This window comes from Oncorhynchus keta, chromosome 23 (genome assembly GCF_023373465.1).
Source record: "Oncorhynchus keta strain PuntledgeMale-10-30-2019 chromosome 23, Oket_V2, whole genome shotgun sequence".
NCBI classification, from domain to species: domain Eukaryota; kingdom Metazoa; phylum Chordata; class Actinopteri; order Salmoniformes; family Salmonidae; genus Oncorhynchus; species Oncorhynchus keta.
In genome coordinates, this window is record NC_068443.1 from 23,868,592 (window position 1) to 23,883,977 (window position 15,386).

The 15,386-nt window shown below is 41.6% G+C and overlaps 3 protein-coding genes across 4 annotated transcripts; all 3 read right to left on the reverse strand.

Moving 5' to 3' along the window:
• LOC118402528 (uncharacterized) lies at positions 1-2,211 on the reverse strand. The gene is made up of 4 exons (XM_052477377.1): positions 2,084-2,211; positions 1,661-1,821; positions 968-1,528; positions 1-860 (listed from the first exon to the last, which is right to left on the reverse strand). Exons 3-4 carry the CDS (start codon positions 1,158-1,160, stop codon positions 1-3), a joined length of 1,053 nt encoding a protein of 350 aa, XP_052333337.1. The 5' UTR covers positions 1,161-1,528; positions 1,661-1,821; positions 2,084-2,211.
• A 628-nt stretch (positions 2,212-2,839) lies between these two features.
• On the reverse strand, positions 2,840-12,556 carry LOC118402025 (uncharacterized). Of its 2 annotated transcripts, XR_008077412.1 has the most exons (9): positions 12,444-12,556; positions 12,100-12,309; positions 11,909-11,962; positions 10,752-11,750; positions 9,834-10,616; positions 8,576-9,238; positions 8,353-8,466; positions 3,076-3,501; positions 2,840-2,945 (listed from the first exon to the last, which is right to left on the reverse strand). XR_008077412.1 is itself a non-coding variant. In XM_035799844.2 (5 exons), the coding sequence occupies exons 2-5, from the start codon at positions 8,862-8,864 to the stop codon at positions 2,905-2,907; spliced, it is 870 nt and encodes a 289-aa protein (XP_035655737.2). In that variant the 5' UTR covers positions 8,865-9,238; positions 9,834-10,087; the 3' UTR covers positions 2,840-2,904. The 2 variants fall into 2 exon arrangements, 1 of the variants encoding a protein (XP_035655737.2); XM_035799844.2 differs by lacking the exons at positions 10,752-11,750; positions 11,909-11,962; positions 12,100-12,309; positions 12,444-12,556 and having other exon boundaries at positions 9,834-10,087.
• Positions 12,557-12,901: 345 nt separating this feature from the next.
• Positions 12,902-15,334, reverse strand: LOC118402026 (uncharacterized). Its single transcript, XM_052476885.1, has 2 exons — positions 14,037-15,334; positions 12,902-12,973 (listed from the first exon to the last, which is right to left on the reverse strand). The coding sequence occupies exons 1-2, from the start codon at positions 14,751-14,753 to the stop codon at positions 12,962-12,964; spliced, it is 729 nt and encodes a 242-aa protein (XP_052332845.1). The 5' UTR covers positions 14,754-15,334; the 3' UTR covers positions 12,902-12,961.
• Positions 15,335-15,386: the final 52 nt, after the last annotated feature.

A 15,386-nucleotide genomic window follows, 5' to 3' on the forward strand; every position in this document is an offset into this window, starting at 1 on the left:
TTATGAGGATGGGAACGGGCTATTCTGGTTCTGCGTGGTCAATGGAACAACCCTCCTAGTCGGGGCGCTGCATGGTCGCTGAGCCGGGGCATCCCTTCTCTGCAGTCCAATGGGGCACGGCACAGGGGCATACAGGGACCTTAGTGCACCGGCAGGGACTGGTCCATGGATGACGTCACCCCCACACTGTCCTCGATGTCCACCATGATAGGAGGCCTGGGTGGCGGGCTCTGGCCCATAGCTAGAGCTGTCACTCATGTTGCAGGAAGTGCAGTTGAGACGTCTGGATGTGGGTAGGCACTCGCTCCTGCAGCCAGGCACACCTGTAACCATCCTGGGTCTCTGCTTGGGCCTGTAGTAAAGGGAGCCAAAGTGGTTGGAGAGGACAGGCACAGGGATGAACCGTGAGAAAGGGCTCTGCACTCCATTGGGGCAGGAGGGCCCCATGGTTGGAGCCACTTGAATGCAGCTTGCAGAAGGGCTGAGGTGCTGGTGAGTGCACTGCGGCACTGGCAGTGGTGCGGCATGGTGGCACTGGGGCAGCACTGGCTGACCAGGGGGACGATATACCACTCTGCCATATCGCTGGCATTTGCAGGACGGCTGGACATATTGGCCAGACATGAGGTCCAAATAATAAGGATGAAAGCCTGAGAGGTAGGGTGGTGGTGGAGGGTATGTCGGGTAATTCTGGGGAAATCTGGAGTAGCAGGGTATCTCTGTGGGCATGGCACAGGCATACCCCCCCTCCTGGCTGGTGGGTGTGTAATGCTGGGGAATACAGGCCTGTCCAGAAATACTGTCCTCGCACCTGCTGCTGGCCAATATCTCTGCTGAGCCAGGTTTAACTTGTGAAGCAACTGTGGGGAAAACAGTGGGAGGGAGAGGAACACATTAGATCCCTAGTGCAAAGCTAATTTGATTTTACCATACATAGTTGGGCCTCAGAATCTTAGAGCACATATACCTTCACCAGTCTTGTTCTCAGTGGATCCCAGACCTGCTACTGCCTGGGATGATGACTGTGCCACATGTTGGGTATTGGCGTTATTGTTGGTTGGTTGAAAAGGGCTTGATGATGTTGTGGGGACAATGTTGCCAACCAGTGCCCCTAGCTCCATGGCTGCAGCCCCCAGGGTTTGGTTCACCTGCTGGTCCATGGCGGATGGAGCTGTAATATTGTTCACTTGTTCTCCACATGGGCTAGTGGTGGTTGAGTACCGTCTGTTGATCTGTCTCTCACTACTGCCTAGTATTTGCAGGTCCTGAGAGGTGATCTCCAGGGCATTAAAAGTCACATCCTCCTTGGAGGTCACTTTGTATCCATACTTCAACAGTTCCTCTTCATAGGCATTGTCACAGAGTCTCTTGGCTGGGGGGGGAGAGAAATGTTTGGGAATGTGACTGCAAAAATACGTGTTTTGTTTGCAACAACGACTGTAGAAATACAGGGTGCATCATCTCTGGACTTTACCTCTATGTTTATGAAATTCTTTCACCAGCTTGTTTGGTGAACAGGTCTGTATTTCTGCATTACAAAACAAAATGAAATATTGATCAGATGTAGTTCTACAGAACGCTTAACACATGATAAAATGCACTCTACACTACATAATCAGTCATATTTTTGTCTTTGTGGGACCATGGTGAGCTAATATACCATCTCTGTATTTCCGCAGTTCCATACAATAGTACATGGCAAATAGTCCTAGGTCAGTTGGCCTCTTCCTTAGGTATGCTCGACTGAAGCCTGACAGAATGGTTATCAGGCCGTTTGGGATGAGAGGTTTGACGTGTTTGGACATGACCGTGTGTGGCGGACTGTAAACAAGAAGAAACGCAAAGTAAATGCAACATCGCATTAAAGTAGCAACGGATTAGCCTGGGTACAAATCTGTTTAGCTAACATTACACTCCTTGTACTCCGTATCATGACAGTTTAGCATATGAGTGGAATGATAGCTAGCTAAACACACTTGTACTGTGGTACCCAGACTAGCAATTGATCGCCCATGAGGCAGATTCATTCAACTGATCATGGCTCTGTAGCAAAATATAACAATCGAGACGTATGAAAACTTACCTTGAATTTGCTAATTGTAAATTTGTCTGTCGATCTATGAGAGTAGGATCAGTTTACAGGCTATTGGTCATAGCGGCTCATTTTGAGTTGTCTGAGTTGTCGACTTTCGTTGCTATCGCGGACCTAACGATGTTCTGAAGTAACTAAGTCATAATGGTTGGAATGGAATGGCCTTTCGCTACATTAGAATTCATATGACAAGAAGATCTGAAGTGCTCAAAAGTTATAACTTATGGATAAACAAATATATATATATATATATTTTTTCTTAAAACATCATAAATCCATTAAATAATTAATCAAATAGCCAGGCAATCAATTACATTTATAAAATCAGTTATGAACCGTTGAGACATTGTGTTTCAGTGGCGGATGAAAAACAAAAAGCACTGGCAGATATCGTCACTAGACAGCTGCCAAAAAATCGTCCTAGCACTTCACTCTACGAGCTAAATAGGCGCTGTCCCTGGTGCTGATTTCTCCTCAAGTACCATAACACCACCGCTTTTTCCCAAGGTTGTCAATCATTAATACTTTGTTTTTTGACAAATGATCTAAACCTAGATTGGTAATTTAGGTTTATAACAAAATTATTTAGTATTTTACAGTCAAACTTGCAAATGTAAAGCATAAAAAAGCCTACTTGAGAAAAGTGTTACAAATCTGGAAATGTTTAATTTATGCACATTTAAGTTGTCATGTTACTGTTTACAAATAAATACACCCAATTAATTGAAAAACAAACAGAAAAGTTAAGTCTTCAGATTAATTGCATTTATTACAAGAGTTCAATGTGGATGGAAAAACAGAAATTTGATCTATCACTTTTCTTGGTTAACTTCATCATCCCCCACACTCTGTCCTGTGTTGGAAGAAAATATATAAATAAAGATACCATGACGACAATAATACTGTAATCAATGCACTCAACAAAATAGTATTCACGTAGATCTTCTTTTGCACGAGGACAGCATAGCATTACACTTCTTTACCTTTTATGCTGATTTTAAAAGACCATTCCATGTGGGCAGGTGAAGTTGTCGGGCGTGTGTCTGTCCTCTCCGCGACCTCATCTGCACCAGGTCTGCATGGGTTGATAGCCTGTATGAACGCAGGGGAATAGACTACGTCTCCATCGTCGGTTGTGATCTGCAGGAACTGCGGTCGACAGCCACACTCTGCTCCGCAGAAACTGTCAATTGGCACAGAGAAGGACAGGAAACCAGTACAGCGTCCCCTGCTGACCACACAACTATCTTGATCTGCTGGCTTTCTCTCTTGGGAAGAAGCTGTGTCCGAGGTTCCAGATGAACGTTCCACAAGGAGATAGTTGGGGATTTTGATTTGCTGAGTGTCGGGAGTGTCTAATTTACGGACAGTCTGCGTGGTCTGGCCTGAATGTTCCTGTGTCGGTCCACCTGTGAGTTGACAAGAGTTTTATGATAGAACAATCAAAAGAACATATTTTACATACTAGGTGCATTCCTAAATTCCCTCTGGCTTTCGTCTTGTGTGCTAGAGCGTAGGGGGGGCGCTGCAGATGGCTATAATGTTCCGCTAATACAGGACTATTAATGGCCCAGTGCACTACTTTTGTGAGATGTATATATACACAGTACCAGTCAAGTTTGAACACACCTACTCATTCAAGGGTTTTTCTTTATTTTTACTATGTTCTACATTGTAAAATAATAGTGAAGACATCAACACTATGAAATAATACATCTGGAATCGTGTAGTAACCAAAAAAGTGATGAACAAATCTAAATATATTGCATATTTTTCTATTCTTCAAATGACAACTTTGCACGCTCTTGGCATTCTCTCTAGCTTCATAAGGAATGCTTTTCAACAGTCTTGAAGGAGTTCCCACATAGGCTGAGCACTTGTTGGCCTCACACTCCTCTTTCTATTCTGGTTAGACCCAGTTTGCACTGTTCTGTGAAGATAGTTGTACATAGCGTTGTACGAGATCTTCAGTTTCTTGGCAATTTCTCCCATGGAATATTCTTAATTTCTCAGAACAAGAATAGACTGATGAGTTTCAGAAAAAAAGTTATTTGTCTCTGGCCATTTTGAGCCTGTAATCAAACCCACAAATGATGATGCTCCAGATACTCAACTAGTCTAAAGTAGGACAGTTTTATTGCTTCTTTAATCAGAACAACAGTTTTCAGCTGTGCTAACATACTTGCAAAAGGGTTTTCTAATGATCAATTAGCCTTTTAAAATTATAAACTTGGATTAGCTAACACAACATGCCATTGGAACACAGGAGTGATGGTTGCTGATAATGGGCCTCTGTGCGCATATGTAGATATTCCATCAATAAATCTGCCGTTTCCAGCTACAATTGTCATTTACAACAGTAACAATGTCTACAATGTATTTCTGGTCAATTTGATGTTATTTTAAATGGACAAAAAATAAAATTTCTAAGTGACCCCAAACGTTTGAATGGTAGTGTACGTATATACTGTATATATATTAGCATGGGTAATGAAAGATACCAGAGGGTGGATATCAAAAAAGAGCACTAATATAAGAAGTGGACGGTACATGTTTTGTTTTTGGGCTGAATGTATACCTTATGATTTACCTCTGAACTGTATGTGAACCCCTCTGCAATCTACTGGCACTAACCATTAAAAACTAGGACTTCACCCAGGCTGTCCCTTTGCTATTTGCTCTCTTTCTCTCTTAAACTGCTAGCACAAAGCCTAAGTTCAAATTTGGTTTTTCACAAAAGATCATGAAAAACAAAATAGTGGCCCAAATCAGCACTACATAATTCAGCAGGGAGGTGTGCAACTACCACACTATACCAGTGGATAAACTACATCACCGACATAGGTATTATCATATCCCTTTCAATTCACATTCCTTGCAGAAAGAATTATTTGCGAACCTTTTGAAACATCCAAAGACAGTGGTCTTAGAAGGGTATTTATACTTCCAAATACATGTTTTATGTGTATGTGTGGATGAAAGAATTCGGCCAGTGTTTTAATGTCCTAGTTTCATCTTGTTTTCTTTACCTTCAACTCTATATATTCAAGTGAGCCTATGAGGACCTTGGGGATCAGTTTTACCATTATACCCATTGATCAAACGTATAACAGACAGGCACTGTTCAAAAGGAGTTGTTTGTGATATCTAACCTTGATTTGGCATAAAATTTAAGATTGTAAACATTGTACAACTTTATGTGAACATTGTCTAACTTCATATAGAACAAATTGCACTTGAAATTACAATTTCTTTAAAGTTGTTGCAAATAAATGCATATTTTCACATTTTTTCTGTGATAATCACTAAATTAGTTATTGATTTCTTCATCTTTAAATGCAATATTGGAGATTTTATGTATTTCTACCAGATCAAAACTGGAATTTCTACTCAAAGCAAAGATTGTAAAAGTATACTAGACATTTATAGAAAAATCATACCTAGTTTGATGATTATGTAATAATCAGTGAAAACGTTATTGCTTTATATAGCTTTAAATGGCATTTTATAGATTTTATGTATTTCTATCAAATCAAAACTGGGATTTCTACTCAAAACAAAAGGTTTTGAAAGTATGCTATCATTTATAGAATAAACATAACGAGTTTGATGATTCTGTGACAAACAGTGAATTAGTTATGGATTTTTACATTTTGAAATGGCTTTTGGCAAATGTCGAATGAATGTCTGTTGAATGTCTGTTGAATGTCAGAATGTGTGAATATAATACCAACTTTACCTTGGTACGTAAAATAGGCAACAGCATTAAGAACGCGCGGGGGGTTGGAAAGGAGAAGTCCATATTTTCCTATAGTAGCAGGCATATCTTTACAAAATACACCATATGAGTGGCTTGCTAATGTACCTTTCTGGACTTTCTAAACTGTCGAGAATAGACACAAACGGAGGCTATGCAGTTATTTCGGCATGAAACAAAAGAGGAGTTTGACCACCAAGGTAAAATATGTTATATATTGGATATTCAGTGGATATTCGGTTTGTATTTTTGTTATTTATTATTATTTTTGCTTTCAATCTTCAATTGCTCTAAGACAAAGCGTGCCATGATTATGAAAATTATATATTCTGAATCACCAGAGGATGCACAAAAATCCACAGCTTTTTAAAAAATGTACATTTCATTGTTTTTGATTTATGATTGTCAAAGTGTACGTTTCGTTGTGTAAGATCTATTGAAGATTGAAAGCAAAACAAAAGAAGACATTTCCCCAAAAAATAAAAGCAGTGGATTTTATCCAATATAAAACACATTTTACCATTTGGGAGGTTATTCAAAATTAGCCTACATCACTGCAGTTTACAGCCTATGGACAACAATTGTGTACGCACTTGATAACAATAATAAATTCCTCATTGCACTGTGTTGTTGTAGCACAGATAGGCTATGATAATTTTCTTCTCTAAAACCGTAGACCTAGGCCTAATTATAAATAGTGGAGCTTTGCCTGCCCAGGGACCACAGAGTACAGGCTGGATCTGCCAATCATAACTGTTCACTTTTTTTTCTTGCACTTTGACAGGTACATATTTAGCCTACATCCCTAAAACAGTATTTACACTGAACAGAAATATAAACTCAACATGCAACAATTTCAAAGACTTTACCGAATTACAGTTCATATAAGGAAATCAGTCAATTTGCGACCAGCACGCTGCAGTAGGGAAGCAAAGCAGAAGTCAAATCCATCACTTCTGTTGTTTGGCTGTGCCCATAGCAACGTTCTAAATTGAGGTGGATAGAAAATACATGTTTCAGAGGTGTCAATAATAAAATATCAATGATACTAGGAAATATCATACAGTGAGTTTTTAAGGTGTCATGACATTGGCCTGGGGATAGATTTATGACAGTCATAAATACCTCTTCCCTCCTTTTTCCTCTCTCTACCCTACTGATGTGAAATTTGAAAACCGCTTGGTTAACATAGAGATTCTGGGAACATCAGAAGGTGGGGGAAATTAACTATATTCTGGCAATCCGACCAATTGAACATATGCGGTGGTACTTAATGAATATGATGTCAGTTCGGTTGTCATCTGAGACATTCTCCTCAATGATAGGATGACATACACTCTACAGTGGAAAGTCTACACATCAGAGTTATCGGATTCACATGGAATTGTTGTTCAATTTAAATGTTTGAATATAAAATGATTGGTGGAGAAATGAAATGTAATTTTAGCTTCCAAATCAGTGGCCCGCCCCTGTGAAGAGACATGGGTTATAAAACTTTTCAGACACACCCTTCTCGCTCCACTATATAAAGCCTTGACGAAAATGTAACCTCCCTGTTCCAAGTACGTGAGGTCTGCAGCCTCTGCGTTAAAAGTACTAACATGTCAACTACAGAACTAAGCCAACCTCAGCGTGAGCTTTGGTTTGCGAATGGTATGAATTTTTTTACTTTTATTCACTACAGAAGTGATAGCTCCTAGCCGTTGACTTAGCAACAGCAGCTGCAAACACGGGCTAGGAAAGAACAGACAGAGTATCCCGTCTACCACACAACAACATTACTACAACGTATTCAACTGACCACCAGAGACATTATTCAAAGGACTCGGTTAGGCAACACGGCCTTCCATCTACCACCAACCTACCGAAGTGCAGCTCAGAGTAAATATTTATTGCATTTTCCTTTTCCAAATGGGCTGTAATTTAGAATGCATACGATACTGTATTTACGATAGCACAGCTTCTTCCTTTGTCCCTCAGTCTTCCCGCTCTTTCACTCAAACCTAACCCCTTTTCTTTTGTGTAACCAGCTGTCATATCTGTTCCGTCCGCTAGGGACGTTTTCCTTTATGACGTAATTTGTAATCGAGTTATAATTCATTCTGTGTATATGTAATTCTGTGTGATTAATTAGGTATTTAGTAAATAAATAATTAAACCCAATTTTGCATTGCTGATTCAACTTGTTAGCCAGGGTTCGTGAAGATAACCAAGAATTTACAACATTCAGATGAGTGAATTAAGGTGACGATTAATATTGACTGCTATTGATGTAAAATATTACTAGGTCTTTAAGAGTGTATTCAGAAGATAACAGGTCTATAAATATTATTTTTTGGTGCCCCGACTCTCTAGTTAATCACATTTACATGATTAGCTCAATCAGGTAATATTAATTACGGAGAAAGGATTTTATAGAATAGCATGTCATATCACTTAATCCGGCATAGCCAAAGACACGATAAGGGCCAGTAATCTTTTATCTTATCAGATATATAATAACCTGTTAGGCTCAACATTCGTTTGAGGTTGGGCTGTGGGGCTGTCTGGGACCTTTGCTTCATCAACGTGGTGGCGTAGGACACTTCTCTCACTCCGGTAGCAGACTTAGACCCATCTGAAATAGACAACATGCAGAGGCTATTAATGTATCACCTCAACATAGTTTACCATGCCCTCACCAAACACAAAGTACTGTTCCTTGCAATGTGAACTGCGGGCCTTACCCAATCTGTTCTTCAGTGGGTCTGACTTGGCAAGTCTCTTGATCAGGTGGTTCCTCTCAGCGACAGCCATCTTGATCAGGTTAGCAGGTTTGGTTCGGTTCTGCTGACAGCCCTCTGCAGTATGAACTGGCAAGAGGAACTGAAGTGTGGGGACTCTTGGGAAAGACTCCTCTGGTGTCTTGGTGGTTAGTTCCTCCTGGACAGACTCCTCCTCTGGTGTCTGGGTGGTTAGTTCCTCCTGGACAGACTCCTCCTCTGGTGTCTGGGTGGCTGATTCTTCCTGGATCATCTGTGGTGTCTCTGGCCCAGGACAGGGTGGAGCATTGGTTGTGTATTCAGGCTGGGGTTTGGAAGTTACCTCCTCATTTGATGTTTCGACATTCTCTTCTGTTTCAACACTCTCTTGAGGATTTTCAAATGTTAATGCCTCTTCATGTGGTGGACAAGCCAATCTTGATATTGGTGCATTCTCTACATGTTGAGGACTGACCAATTCTGGTATTGGTGCATTCTCTACATGTTGAGGACTGACCAAGTCGGATGATTTGCTGGTCTCTATGTTGTCTGGTTTGACCCACTCTGCTACTTCAGTAACATCCTCAGCAGGTGAAGGTCCCAATCCCAGTTCTTCTGCTGGATTCTGATGCTCCGTGGCAGCACCGCCTGGTAATGAGAAAAACACAACACGTTTTAGGATTCTGATGCTCCGTGGCAGCACCGCCTGGTAGTGAGAAAACATAATACATTTTAGGAATCATACATAGAAAAACTAGACGCATGTATATGTACCACATAATCTATAAAAATGAAGTCGCACACTCCATATATAAACTCCCAGTAATTTATTGGGTAAATCGGCAACGTTTCGGCATCAAAGTGCCTTCTTCAGTAATGCTGAAACATTGGTGATTTACCCAATCATTTACTGGGTGTTTATATATGGAATGTGCAACTCTTTTTAAAAAATATATTGTGTGGTACATATACATGAGTCTAGTTTTTCTGTGTATAATTCCTAAAATGTATTATGTTTTCTCATTACCAGGCGGTGCTGCCATGAACATCAGAATCCTAAAACATGTTATGTTCGCCATTAGTCAGCACCTCCACATAAAATGATTTCCTCTGGGTGTGCGCCAGCTCATGTTTTTTATATGTATATGTATCCCAACAGATAAATGGGATTTGATAACATCAGATTATAATACAAAGAATAGAATAGATAACGAGCTGAGACATTTTCCATATCCAAAATTACCAGGCAGAGGAGAGGCTGAGGGTAATGTTCGGGAGGACGCTGGTCCCTCTTCAGTTTGTGTAGTTCCATGCAATGCTAGTCTTTCATCAATTTGTGCAGTTCCATTGAATGCTGAAACTTCAGTTTGTGTAGTTCTGTGGGCTGCTGGTCTCTTCTCAGTTTGTGTAGTTCTATGCAATGCTGAAAGTTCAGTTTGTGTAGTTCCATGTGACGCTGGTCTCTCATCAGTTTGTGTGATTCCATGGGCCAAGTTGTGAAAGGAAATGCATGCTTATAACAATAATATAAAATGTAAGGCTTAAGCCATGGTTCATTCCAATATCTATAAACACACTATAATATCAACATAGACCCCCATCAAATCAATCAATGTATGAGTTGATTTAAAGTACATAATCTCACCAAATTTGAAATCTTCTGAATGCAGAGTTGAGGTTGTCAGTAATCTTTCAGATGTCTCCGGATTAGTCACCTGATCATCACTCATCGCAGAAGATGCTTGTGGAGATACTCTGGGAGATGTGTGTTTTTCTCGTGTCTCTGCTGTTCTCCCTACTACTGTTTCAGAAGGAGCTCTTTCTGACAAACTACTTCTTGAAGATCTTGGAACTGCTGGTGAAATTCTACCAACAGAAGCAGATGGACACACCAGTAGCTCCTCCATTGATGGTGCAGAGGGAATCCTGGACTGACTGGATTGTGGAGAAACTCTTTGAGAAACTGGGTGTCTGTCCATTGATGGTGCAGATGGAATCCTAGGCAGACTGGATTCACCAACATGAGCTGTGGATGCAGATACAAATTTTGGCACATACTGTATACATTTTACCTTAGAAGATTTGCCAATTTTTACCTAAAACATTTCTTATTAGTAGCTTATTAGTCACTCATTCTTCAGAGTATGGATGACAGTTGTACCTGATACCAGAGAAGTTTGTGGAGAAGCTCTTGGTGATACTCTGGGAGATGTGTATCTCTCTGCTGTCTCTGCTGTTCTCCCCACACTCTCCTCTCTACTGGGTATCCTGACTGAGGGCACGCTCTGTGCTGCATCAACTAGTTCTGTTTCAGATGGAGCTTTTGCAGTAATATCACTTCCCGAACATTCAGGGGAAACAACTGAAGTTTGCTTTATAGGTGATGTTGACTGAGGCAGCTCTTTATAGGAAGAGGCCTTCTGAGGTATGATCATATCAGATATTTTGTCCACAGCCAGATCCTCAAAGCTGCTTGTTGAATTTCTCATCTGACCAGATGATTCTACCTCAGAGGCTGCTGAGAAAAAGACCTGAACAGATTGAGTGCCAGACATTTTCTCCTGCGAGGGAAATGTGTCACTGCTTGAGGATATATCCTCATCAGTCACTGTCTCCACAACAGCAACAGAGGGGAGTTCCCCAATGGACGGTGGGTGAGGCAGGTCCTCAAACAAGGGAACCTTATAAAACATGACCACACTAGACACTCCCTCTGGTTCCTCCCATTCCTTATCACCAGGGACAGGACTAGGAGCAGGGGACAGGTCACATGTTGTGTGGGATCCGTTGGATGAAGGCAAGGCTTTGCTGTGGAAGATGAGCGACTCAGGGAGACACTCAGAGTGAACTATAATCACATGCTCGGACGGAGCCCTGGAAGTGCGGATCAGCACAGTGTTCTCAACGTCGACCACGCCGCAGACTGAAGGATCTTTCTGGTACACGCCACACTGGACCACTGAACTGCTGACCGCATTATCCTCCATGGCCTGGTGGTCAGGCTCCTCACAGTGTACATGGCTTGATGATGTATCAGATGCAGACAGACCTGGTGCTGCGTTGTCTCGTTCCTCAGGTATTTTGTGAGAGCATTCACTCAAAACAGATTCCGCCAGACCAGTGAAGGAGATGGTTCCCTGGTAGTCCTTAGTGTGACCTCCTTCCAAACACAACCCCAGACCCACCAGAGAGATGGGAGTTAGAAAACACATCTCATTACATGACCAATCTATTGCATCTTTTCAGTGGAAATATATTATGGAAAGTGTAGGGTATACATTTAGGTATTTTGGACTTGTGGAACAAGGAAGGACTTACCCATTAAATCTCTGAAGATGTATGAGAGCTCTTGAATATCAAGATTTGGATGTTCTGCACAATAAACCATAACATGTAATTCAACTGCACAGATAAATGTTTATGTAGCTTAGAGTTCATATGAATATACTAAACATTGTTTGGGGAATGTGTTAATGAAGTGTGAATTATTTTTTCTATAAGCACTGCACCTTTCTTCAATTGCAGAAGCTGGCCGCTGTAAGACGCTATGAACGCCATGACATTTGGAGGCTCCTCCAGTAGAACCGCGCGACTGACGGCAACTAGCCAGCTCTTCAACCCCCAAGGTAGGATAAGCGTCGGCGGGTGGTTCATTTTCGCAACCAGGGACACTTGTGTGAAAGTCAATGCAATCGTGATGCACCTGCTATTGCTAATCTCTATTATGGTGAGATGAAGAGAAGAGCGGACAGCTAAATATTTCACGTTTGATTCCATTCCGAACACAGCCTAGATGCATTTAGACTAGCGTAGGTCATATTATAGACTTATAAATTACTCGTTTCACACTTACCTCATCACTGTGTTTACAGGACGGTTCTCAAAACATGGCAAACATGCCGTATTTTGTTGTTGGTTATATACAGTCCGTTTGCGCGTAAAAGTTTACCTCGGTGTCACAATTGGGGGGGTTACATACAGTGCGTGGGCTACGTCATAATAATGCTTGATTTGACATACAGTAGATAAAACATCGATATCTGACAGATGTGTTAAGTTATCGGTTTCCATGGGCTTTATCAGCATTGTGATTGATATTAAATGAGATTCAAACACATTTATAACACACCCTGTTGTTTTGGAAATATTTTCACCCTCTATCTAAATCTATAAACCCCTCTGGATTTATTGATTTATTCGTCCAAAGATTTTCTCTGACCTCTTAGCGAATAACAGTAGTTATTTATTTGAAGATTTACAGTGTCAGTTGATGCCTAAGTTATAAGACACAGCAAAAAAAAGCAGCAGCTGTATGTTTGCAAGGAGTGGTTTTATTTGCAATTGAAGATCCACCAAAGGGTCAAGTAAAGTTTAGCTGTCTGCCTGTGAAAACAGACCAAGGGTAATTACTGGATGCAGATCCTTGTTTATCCAAAACATCAATCCATCTCATTAAAACAGTTAATTACTGTATGACACCTAATTTGCAAAGCAGTTAACAGACAATATACTGGTCGTCAAAAAGGGGAGGGGCATTTTTCCCAGGGTAGCTGCAGTGGAGGAGGCTACTAAAATTAATTATTTGCTTTCATGAAGAATTCTTAGTGGTGCCACAACAGAGGGGTATATAGTTTTTTAAAATAACAAGTTAAGGTGGAGTACCTCTGCAACATAGGTAGCAATGGTTGGGGTTCACAGTTGGCCAGGCATACTCCATAGGGGCCCTTACCATCACAACCCCAGGAGGACACTGTGGCCCCATAAATGCAGGCACGTGGACCTGAGGCCTGGCCACCACAAGCACACTGTAATTGGCTCCACTGGAATACTGAATTCCCCCCTCCCTTTATGCCCTCATAAAAGCCTAAATTTGTCAGGACATGGACTACAAGGTGTCAAATGTTCCAAAGGTATGCTGGCCCATGTTGACTCCAATGCTTCCCACAGTTGTGTCAAGTTGGCTGGATGTCCTTTGGGTGGCGGACCATTCTTGATACACACAGGACACTGTTGAGGGTGAACATCAGAGTGGCATTGCAGTTCTTGAAACAAACCAGTGTGCCTGGCATCTACTACCATTCCCTGTTCAAAGGCACTTAAATCTATTGTCCTGCCCATTCACCCTCTGAATGGCACACATACACAATCCATGTCTCAATTGTCTCAAGGCTTAAAAAATCTTGGATTTTACAAGTGAGAGATTATAGCTTTCACCTGGATTCACCTGGTCAGTCTATGTAATGGAAAGACCAGGTGTTGTTAAAGTTTTGTGTACTCAGTGTATATAGTTTGTGTGTGTAGTAAAGGGATAGCAGAATAGATTATGTTAGTGCTGGTAACACTGTATGGACCCTAGCTGGCAATACTTGTAAAACATCCAGTCTGCTAACATAGAATGAATATACAATATGTTTTTCACCAAGTTGACTGTTTCCCTTTTGAATACCTTGCTGCATCTTTGCTGTACCATTCCCACAGAGACAGGGTTGACCACTGTGACCTTGACCCCAGGTGGATGGCTGAAGGGTAACATCCCTACCACGTCTGATCTGTGGCCTGCAAAGGGGGGGCTGGAGAATTGGACGGGCTGGCTGACCTTCTGCAGCACCACTATCCCTGCACTGGGGTTGTCCAGCTTTATCTTGATGGTACAGTGGCTGGTGCAGCCCGACACACTCTCAGGGATTGGAGGTAGGGACACTGTCATTGGGGGAGGACTGGAGGCCTTGATGAGTGCCCCTGGAGTAGCAGGAGGAGCAGCAGCTAGATGTGAAACTACTTGTGTCACAGGTTGTGATCCATACCCAGGGATGGCATTGAAACGGACGGGTACAGAAGAAGGGATATCTCCTGGTTCTAACTGACCCGCCAGGCGAACCAGGGCACTCTGCCTGTTGCTGGGCAGAATTGTGAGCTCAGGATTCTCTGATCCTTGGCGGATCAGAATGTTCTTCATTTTCTCTGACATTCTGTTTGGGGGAGATTTGACCTTCACCTTTGGTTCTGAACCAGCTGTTGTCCCAGTTAGATTGGGGGGACTGTACGTTGGCTCAGTGGGGGATGCAGGTCCGACTGTGGAGTTGAAATCCCCCTTCATTGGACTGGCAATGGGCACTGATGTTGACAGAGTTGTTTGTTGTTGGTGGTGGCAACCGACAGGCATGGGCCATATGGTTGAGATTCCATTACTTGGCTCATCCACCACTACATAGCCAAAATCAAATGTTAGTGTAGCTATCACTTTCTAGTATAACGTTACTGTATCGTTGTGCTTTTCTCTAAATACATATGTTCTAACTTGTTCTCATTAGATGTGGATAAAAAAAACGTGTTGCGCTTCAATAGCATGAAAACAAACAAATAGCTACTTGTAGGCTAATCTAGCTTTTTAAAATGCATTGCTTACCCCATGCAAAATATGGATCTGCATCACAACAGCCTGGCAAACAGGTCATTTTGAGTAACTGAGCAGATGTTAAAAGGTTCAAATTGCCTTCGGCTCAGTCACTTCAGGCTCTGTTCTCAAGCAAGACAGATTTGAAAGGTAATGGTGATTGTTTTGTTTATTAAACCCACATTGACACCCATGGAATCTGTTACTAAGCAATGTGGATGTGACATTCTATGACTCATTTTGTGAGTGTTCCAATGGTTCTAATCATAGATTGAGTGGACAACACTGTGTGCATTCCCCAATACTGAAGCTTCACATTATCAGTCTTTTGTATCAATGTGGAAGTTTACCCTCCATCTACAGCATTTATATAGCTGCAATTACCTTAAATTCTATATTTTT